The sequence below is a fragment of the Hippocampus comes genome, unplaced genomic scaffold, assembly GCF_001891065.2.
Source record: "Hippocampus comes isolate QL1 unplaced genomic scaffold, H_comes_QL1_v1.1 scaffold246, whole genome shotgun sequence".
NCBI classification, from domain to species: Eukaryota; Metazoa; Chordata; class Actinopteri; order Syngnathiformes; family Syngnathidae; genus Hippocampus; species Hippocampus comes.
Genome location: NW_017806220.1, coordinates 745966 through 755068, shown reverse-complemented (window position 1 = coordinate 755068; position 9103 = coordinate 745966). Strand labels below are relative to the sequence as shown.

The window sequence follows — 9103 nt, the reverse complement described above, 5'->3', positions numbered from 1 at the left end:
ACACCCCATGTGAGCGCTCACAAGCTTGAAGGAAAGTGTCGGCCTCCCGAGGAGAGCGAGGGGGAGCGAGGTCGAGAGACCACCCTGTACGTATCACTTTCACCTGACTGGACGCTTTCACTAACCATCAACATGCCGCCGCATTCACAACCGGGCCGGAATCGAAGACGACGCCAAAAGCCAAGATGTCGGCCGGCGAGTTATCGGGCGAAGAAACACATTCGCATTTGCGTCCGCTTTCGCCGTCCGGTCACCCGAAGTCTCAAATTCTGCCGGTACAAAGATGATGTCGTTCGTTCGTTAGAATGGACGTTAGCAAGGAGCTGCTGTAGACCACAACTCAACCGCGGGCTCTCACACGAACCGCCGATCACGCCACTTCGAGGCACACAGTCAACACACAAATACAACAGTGCTTGGTTTTCGGGGAAGGGGCGGGATCGATTCATGACATTTGAATTGAATCCAAAAACTGATTTGATACACAAGTGCATCACTCAAATACATTTTCCGTGTCCGAATTTAGGCGATGCCGCGGCTCCCGCCGGTCAAATCAATCGGAAAACCTAATCCGTCACGTTGATCAGCTTGAGAACATTCTTCAAACGTGACACGGACAGAGAAAAATCTCCGCGGGAGCAAGCGGCCAACGGGGCCCGTCAGCGTGATTTATCGAGCGTTTCCCCGAGCGGGCTCGGCGGGCGCGTACGAGGGCGTACGGGAGCGCCGGCCCCGTGTGAGAACGCGGCGGTGGCGCGGGCCAAAGAATGCGCGTGTGAAAGGGGGACGCGCTGGCACATGACACATGACACATGTGAGGTATGAAAAGCTCCTTTTGACATGATGAGAATGGCGTCAAAAACAATGAGCGGCGAGCGAAAGAAAGCGGAGGAAGGAGATGGACGGGAGGCAGGAAAAGGAGGGACGAGATGAGGAAGAGGAGGATGAAGCCGAGGCACTGCATCATCCCGACAGGCGCAGAAAGAGAAGCGAGGCGGGGAGAAAGCCGGATTGTGACAGCGGGGATAAAGGGCTATCCGTCTCTGTCCGTCACCTCATTCATCCTTCCCGCTCCGTCCTGCCGGCCCATCCGTCATCCGCTGTCACGCGCACACAAGCGGACCTCACCCGCCCGAGTCCAAAAAACACCAACGGCGGTTTCTCTTTGGCCCGTGTCAGACGCCGGGCCGGGATACTTCCTGCCGGGGGACCCAACAAGCTTCCCAATCTTCTCGGAATTTCGACGCAGACCTTGATACCGCTGATTCATTCTTATTTATTTTTGTGTGAGTGTGTTTTTTTTTTTTTTAATCATTAATCAATAAAAGAGGGCTATCTGGAAAAAAAAAACCAGTGTTCACCCGTGTATTTTTTCGATTTTGTCCCAATGTAAAATGAAGACACTGCAACGAAATTGCAAAAATCAATTCAAGGAAAGTGTCCCGACTTTGTGTTCCCAAGTCTGCGGATTGAGGGGACGAGGGGGGCACTTTTAAAGGACGTTTGTCCGAGTAGGGGACGAACACAAGGAGGATGATGAGCTGAAGGATGAAAGCAGGAGGGGGGGAAAAAAAAAAAAAAAAAAAAAAAGACAGCAAGGAACGAAGAAGACGACGACGACAACGACGAAGACAAAGACCTACTTGTCTCAAGTCACTGAAGGCCAGAAGCAACGTGTCACCCTGGAAGCCTGCGACCGGGCCGGCTCTGGCAAAACCTGTGGGAAAAACACAAACGGTCCACCCCCGGAGCGAGGGAAGAGAGGAGGAGGAGGAGGAGGAGAGAAAAAAAAAAGGGAAGAATAAAAGACCTGGTTAGATTCGCTATGCATCAGGACAGATTGGCAGACAAATGACAGGAGGGGGAGGAGGAGCGGGAGGGGGGGAGGGGGGGCGGCTGTTCGAGTCATGTCAGAGAGGGGAGTGTGCGTGTGTGTGTGTGTGTGTGTGTGTAGCATTTCATTGTTGTGGTGATGCTGGTGCGTGCGGAGTGCAAGCAGGGGTCTCGGCGTCACTTGGCAAACAAGCCCACTGGGAAGAGGAGAGGTGTGCAAGTGTGGAGTGGAGAGCAGAGGTATCCAAACTTTGTCCCCCCCCCAAAAAAAATCACAGGGGCCACTATTGACATTCTTCACCGTTAATTGAACGCACCAAAACCAATCCATCAGTGTGTTAAGAGAGATGCAAAACTGTCAATCATGGTCGGGCGGAAGCGTCGTATGTCCAAATATGGGCGTATTTGATTGGTCACATCAACCGTTATTTTCACGCATTGTTCACCGACTTCTTCATCAACTCGACTTGTCTGAAAAGGGGAGCCGTGCCACATTCTGTCGCCTCAGGATTCGGTGGCCGTCGACATTTTTTGGGGGGCGGTAACGAGTGCAAATGGGCAACAAAAAAAAAGCAAGTTTTTGTTCAAAAACAAATCGCTGAAATTCTTGAGTGCAGAAGGAATTGGTCGGCCACAAAAGTCAACGCACGCAGATTTATTTGCGTCTATTAAATTTCTTGGTCAGCTCCTTTTTACAGTTATTGCATCACTCTTGGCTCCAAGACCTTCGCGAAGGAGTTTGGTAAAATGATGGAAGCACAATGGTTTGCTTGTGCGCATTATTTAAGGCTTTGTCCCTCAAATAGCCGGCCGGACTATTCGCTGCCGTGAGAATAGAAATAGAATAGAAATTTGACTTGTAGATGGAGCACATCTGGAAATGTTTGATCTAAAACCAATTTTGTAGAACTTCGCACCCAAACAAACGGGCCAATAACAACGCGTGCCGTGTCAACTGTCAATCTGAGAATCCGCCACAAAAAAAAAAAAAAACGGATGGCGGGCCACAAATGGCCCCCGGGCGAAGGTTTGGACACCCCTGGTTTAGCGCTTCCACACAAAATGGCGGCCCCGACGCGGCGCGGCCCCAATTACACGCCTGCCATCTCCAGTGACCCCGTGACATACAAAAGGCGGCCTCGCTGCTCGACGCCGACACCGGCGACTCAACTTTTGATTTCCTTCTTTCCTTCTTTGTTCCGCAATTTCTCTCTCTCTCTCTTTTTTGCCGTGTGATGTCTGTCACTTCCTTCCTGCGCGGAGCATGATGGCGGCCATCTTTTCAAAGTACGTTTGAAGCCCAAAGTTCACTTCTAATCCCTCCTTTTCAGAGTCCACGTTGGTTTTCATTCCCTCACTCCTCTCATCCGTGCATGTTTCTCTCTTTTGTCTGCTGTACTTGTCTTTTTTTTTTTCCCCTCTCACACCTCATTCATTTAATCCTATTTTCCCTCAGCCCCTTTCATCCCATTGTGCCTTTTGTCTCCTTTTAATCCATTTTAAATTGTGCCTTTGGGAGAAAAAGTTCAGATTTTGACCCAGCGGGAGGTGGAAGTGTTGTTTCGCAGCGCCCCGTTTGGGTCGAAAATACAAACTCCACCTGCAGCCCCTGGGAGGGAAAAAGTCATGGCCGGACACTTTTCAACCTTACTGCACTAAGTGAAAATGCGCTGATGAGACAAATTTATGAATTGCCGAATCTGTATGTGAGATACTGCTTGTGCCCTGAAGAGGCGGGGGGGGGGCAGGTGGGCTAGGTTGTGGAAGGTGTGAGTTGATTATTAGTGTCTCTCCTTTCCCCCATGTGCCAGGGCATAAAGAAAACAAATCTGTGATCCAGCAGGGGATGGGGGGCGGGGAGGGGGGGGGGGGCGCTGTAGAAGCAAAGTTACGTCACGCGCCGCTCACCTTCACACTCGTCGACGTCGGCGTTGAGCTGGTGCAGGGCCCCCATGGAGATCTGCTTGACCTCGGGGTCGAGCAGCAGCTGCAGCAGTGACGTGGAGATGTGCTTGCACGCCGACATGCACGCCGTCTGTGCCACTTTGCCCTGACCAAGCGCACCAGAGAGACACTATTAAAAAAAAAAAAAAAAAAACAGGCCGGGCGCAGGGAGCGTAGAAGCATGAAACCCGATCTTCCCGTCCACCCCCAGTTCACGACGGCTTCACCTCGCCCGGAAATCCAATTACACACGTCGGAGGAACACACACGCCGGATGTCCACGCACACACGCACGCGCGCACGCAAACCTCCGGGTCAGTCATAATAGGGTGAGATTGAGCGTGAAACGAGCTAATTGTTTTGACATGTTTCGGATTGACATGCGCACACCAGTGACGGGCCGTGCATTCGCTCGCCGGGCATTCAGTGTGGACTTAATCCGCCTCTTAATCCCACCACCATCACGATGTAATTCTCAACACCTCCGCGACGGTAAAACAGCACACAACGGTGCCACATACGCCATCGGGAGCGGTTCCCGATCCATCTATGAGACGATGAGGCCGACATGGTGAGGTGACCAGGTGGCCTCAAAGTGATGAAGGGCAACAAGGAGACAGCTGACCTCTCAAACATTCATTAGGGTGAAGTGATCGCGCTTGGATGTGGTCGCCGGGTGACGAGGATCCTGATGGATCCTCTTGGCGTCTAAACTGCCCCCGCCCCCCAGGACTCCCGTCGTTTGTGGCTTTGCGTCAGCACACACACACACACACACACACACACACGTGCATCACTGCTCCTTGACACGCCGCATGCTGCTGGTTCAACAGTCAGGTCAGAAAGTGGCTGGGGGGGAGGGGGGGTGGAGTTGAGGGGTTAGCAAAGTGCCACACAAATACTCACCGGCAAGATAGCATGTTCTACGGGCGCTCCCTAAATGGCGAGAGACATAAACCGTAAATACACGACTCACGAGAAAGTTCGGGGCTATTTGGCTTTGGGGTGACGTTTTCAGGAGTTCAGGAACGTATCCGAGCGTTATAAAAAGTTGGACATGCGGACTCCAACGTTGAGACAAGAGTCAAATTAAGTTGGCCGGGAAAGGTGATTGGAGTTTCGTTTCTTTTGAAATTCCAATATCCCTGAACTTTTAGGGAGTAGTGTATGTAGAGTGGAACCTCTGCTCATCAAAGACGTGGTGCACGGAGAAGTTTTGAAATATTGACTTCCGTAGGTTCACCGTCTTGGCGTCCACGCAAAATGAGCATTTGTGCTCAACTCTTCTTCGGTTGTCTTTGTTTTAGCTCTCAGTATGGCTTCCAATTGGAGTGCAAACGTGCAAATGATAATGCCATGCATGCCAAGATCCAATCGTATTAAAAAAATAAAATAAAATGGGGCTTAACACCAGAGTTCTGTTCATGTTTGTTTTGCGAAATCTGCCATCGGCATCATTCTTGAGAACAACACGACTTGGTTGTGGGGATGGAATGGATTACTTCTCTCTCAAGTTATTAAAAAAAAAAAAGTCCTGTTTGAGAACAGTCTCATAACGGAATTAAGTATGTGAAGCAATTTCCCACAACGTAACGATCTCCTCGTGGCCACGCGGCAACACGACCAGGATACGACTTTTGGGCCCCGAGTGTGAGCAACTCTCCACTTCTCTCATTTCAGAGGGTCATGCCACTCAGATTTACTGATCCGCAGCATCCGATCTGCTTAGGCGGCCCCACTCTGTGTGTGTGTGACAGGGTCACGTCCGGGGCTTGTGGGGGTGGAAAGTAAAGCGCCTTAGAAGTGCTGAAAAAAAACTTAGCTCAACTCCTGTGTGTGTGTGTGTGTGTGTGTGTGTGTGTGTGTGTGTGTGTGTGTGTGTGTGTGTGTGTGTGTGTGTGTGTGTGTGTGTTTGTATTCTAACTTCCCAGTAGCTTGATGGGGCAGCAACATGACGACCAGTTCGAGTGCGTTAGCATGTTGCGGCAGTGCCGATGAGCGTCCATGGAGTCAATAACCTGAGCTGCAGTGTAATCAATCCGCAGCTGAGAGCTTTCGTTGCGCGGAGCCGGTCGCGGCGCTAACGAGCTTTAGGCTACAGCGACTAAAGCGCCTCGTAACGGCCCCGTCGACGTGTGGCGCTAACACGCGGCGATACGCATCGACATCCGCCGTACATAGAAGCCCGCCTTGAAGGGATAGGAAAGCACGTCCGCCATTTTGAATGTGTCGGATCTGACCCGCGAACGATCCTCGTATCAGCTGTTCTTTCCATTTTCATTTGAAAAAAGTGACTCAACGAAATGACTCGACGGAGGCCAAACACAAACGGCGCGTCGAACGAAGAGGGGTCGATTTTTTCTTTGACGGCCGCGGCTGTACTCACGGGCAGGTTGGTGAAGACACTGAAGGTGCTCTTCAGGAAGGCCATCAGGTCCAGCAGGTAGTCGCTGGGCGTCGGCGCCGCCCCGCTGGGCACGCCCGCCATCCAGTCGTAATCGGCCAGCTGCAGGAACTGGTCGATTTTGGCGTTGAGGCCCGTGTAGATCTCCGCCTCGGCCGCGTGACGGGCGTCCTGCGAGAGCGGATGAGCCGTGACCGGAATAGCCGCGAAACGCCGTTATCGCGTCTGCGAGGGCGCTCACCTTAAACGTGGACGTCCCGTACAGCTTGGTGGCGTTGGCCGTGTCGGAGGGGACGTTGGTGATGTTTGATATAAACTCTTCCAGGAAGTGACAGCTCTGTTCCAGGTGGGTGGTGTTGATGATCACCTGCACCAACTGGGCGCGAGCGGGCAATCGTCACAAAGTGCGAGCGTGCTCGTAATCCAGAGTGAGAAAACAACGTGTGCGCACGCGACACGGTACCTCGGCCAGGCCGACGTTCTTCTTCTTGATGGCGTAGTGCAGACAGTGGCTGAGTGTTCGGGTTAGCAGCAGGTTGGTGGATTTGCGGATCATGTCATCCACCTCTGTGGAGCTGAGAAGGTACACAAAACATTTCGTTGGGTGCAAAAAGCCTCTCCGATTCGATTGGAGTTCGAAAAAGCTGCTCACGGAAGACATGACACAATTGCACTTTGGAGAATCGCGGCGTTTCCAGCATTGAAATAATTACTATTCGGGGAAATGATGTCTAACTTGCTCAGATATTGATTCTCTCCCATGGCGGTAAAGGATCACTTCAGGGCCGACAAGAAGCTCACATTTCCTGCTCCGAGTTCCAGAGCCACTTAGCGAGTCTCCGACACATTCTTGATTTTGTTTGCTCTGAAATGTGCCGCATGTACAGCTGAAGAAAAACAAATATTGGAAGTCTGCTCAAGGTTTTTGTGGCAGCAAGAGCGCGTCCGTCGGGGGCCAAAGCTCGCGTCTCGGGACAAACGCGGCAGCAAAATCCCAATCAAACATGGAGTCTTACTAAGCACGGGAAGAAGGAAGACAACTTTTGGCTTTTTGTTCTGCGCAAACGTGTGATTGTGGCGAACACACACATTCAGGGCAATTCACTCGATTGTCTGTGCCTGGAACTGAAAACGCACACACACACACAAACTTCTGCTCACGCTGCACTTCTCCAGGAATTTTTTTTTTTCCCCCTGCTTTGAATTGTTGGAATGTATTTCGGATTCTTTGACTTTTTTGGAAACGCTAAGAGTTCTAACTGCAGCTCACCCCAGGCGGAGTGCATGTGTGTGTGTGTGTGTGGGGGGGGAGGGGGTCTGAATAAATGAGAGCACCGCGGCGTCCGGAGGCCAGAGGGCACGTAAGCAGCTACTTAAACGTTACATATGCTTCCCTAAATGCGAGGACTGGCCGGGGGTGGATTACAGGGCAAAAGGCGCGAGCCAACGTTGACAACACAACAGTAGCTGCATCCCAAACTGGAGCGAGAAGAGAAAGCGCCAAAAATGGACGCGCCCGCCCTTGCGTGGCCGAAAAAGCGCCGTCCGCGGCAGGCTTTCGCTTTCTCTCCAAGCCGAGCGAGCGGCCGCATGTTCTTTCTCAGCGACGCCCGCTCGGCTTCCCGCTGCTCAACACGTTCACGCCCGCGCCATTCCAGCGCGGAGGACGTCCCCTTTTCACCCCCCGCCCTTTCTTCAAGTCGGCCAAATGCTTCCCCAAACATCTTGACGGGGGCCGCTGATTAAATCGCAAAGGTCGGCGCTTCTTGATCCATCAGAACCGCTGACCTGCTCCGGCAAACTGTGAACTTCAACACGAAAACCTGTTTCACTTTCACTCCAATCAAACGTCTTGATTTTCACACCATAATCCAGCAACTGCTTGATCAACGCAAGTGAAGTTGTTGCTCACGACTTTCTTTTATTGCTCTGTTTTGTTCTATTCTGATTGTACTATTCTGAAATGCTTGAAAGTTCAATTTGACTTTAACTGAGTGTGTGTGTGTGTGTGTGTGTGTGTGTGTGTGTGTGTGTGTGTGTGTGTGTGTGTGAGGGGCCAAGTCCCAGTTTTGTGGAATCCTCCCGCCGCGCAGTCCAAGATGTTCCCTGATTGCTCGTCTCCTCAGTGGAAAAGTAGCCGCTTTGTTTGAGTTCCTTCTTACATCAAGCGGAACCAGCAGCGGCGCGCGCGGCCGCAACTCGCACCCGCTCAATCCATTTCGAGCGCGCGCGCGCTTCAAGATCAAATTCGGATGGCCGTCAGCGTCGCCGGCGCAGCTCCGCCTCGTGGTCAATTTCGGGCTTTCGTTTGCGATGACGGGGGGACTCGCCCGGCGCCCACCGAGGAAGTGACGTTTTTTTTTTTTTTTTCATGGCTTTTTGTTTCGAAACCGATCTCTCTCGCGTGGTCGGGTTGAGAAAGCGCCGTTTGTACGGGGTAGGCCGGAGCAGGCCTGCGGGTCTCCGCGGCGCGGGAAGAATGTTGATGAGGGGGGGAGAAAAGGGAGAAAAGGGGCAACGCGTACCTGAGGTGCAGGTCTTCAGAGTACTTGAGACAAGCGTAGATGAACTCTTTGAGCTGGCAGTAGACTTTTGGCACAAACTCAGAGAAGGGAAGCTTCTTGGGGAAAGGAAGCTGCACACAACACAACACAACACAACACATTTTCATGTCAATTGGAAATCTTGGATTCGGCCTTTGTGCGCCCCCGAGCGCCCTCTACCTTCTCCAGCTCGGGGTCTTGCAGGGGAAACTGCGAGGTGTAGTGTCTGTACTCCTGCTCCGTGGACACCGGGATGGGACTGAAGTTGTCCTGGTCCAGCACCTGCCTGTGGACGAGACGCAGGTGAGCAAAACGTCTTTTCTGCTGAGGCCACGAGAAGTCAGCTACAATCATCCCACAGGGGCAGGAAGGTGGTGGT

General features: G+C 52.2%; 1 protein-coding gene across 2 annotated transcripts in view; it reads right to left on the bottom strand.

Annotated features, from left to right (window-relative positions):
* Positions 1-9103, bottom strand: part of exoc6b (exocyst complex component 6B) — a 22398-nt gene that overhangs the window by 3944 nt on the left and 9351 nt on the right. For both annotated transcript variants that reach the window (XM_019856014.1, XM_019856013.1), the window contains exons 15-22: positions 8905-9010; positions 8707-8816; positions 6645-6756; positions 6423-6557; positions 6164-6352; positions 4684-4713; positions 3742-3883; positions 1644-1717 (exon numbers count right to left, since the gene is read on the bottom strand). In XM_019856014.1, coding sequence (XP_019711573.1) covers positions 1644-1717; positions 3742-3883; positions 4684-4713; positions 6164-6352; positions 6423-6557; positions 6645-6756; positions 8707-8816; positions 8905-9010 — 898 coding nt within the window. The remainder of the gene's footprint in view (positions 1-1643; positions 1718-3741; positions 3884-4683; positions 4714-6163; positions 6353-6422; positions 6558-6644; positions 6757-8706; positions 8817-8904; positions 9011-9103) is intronic.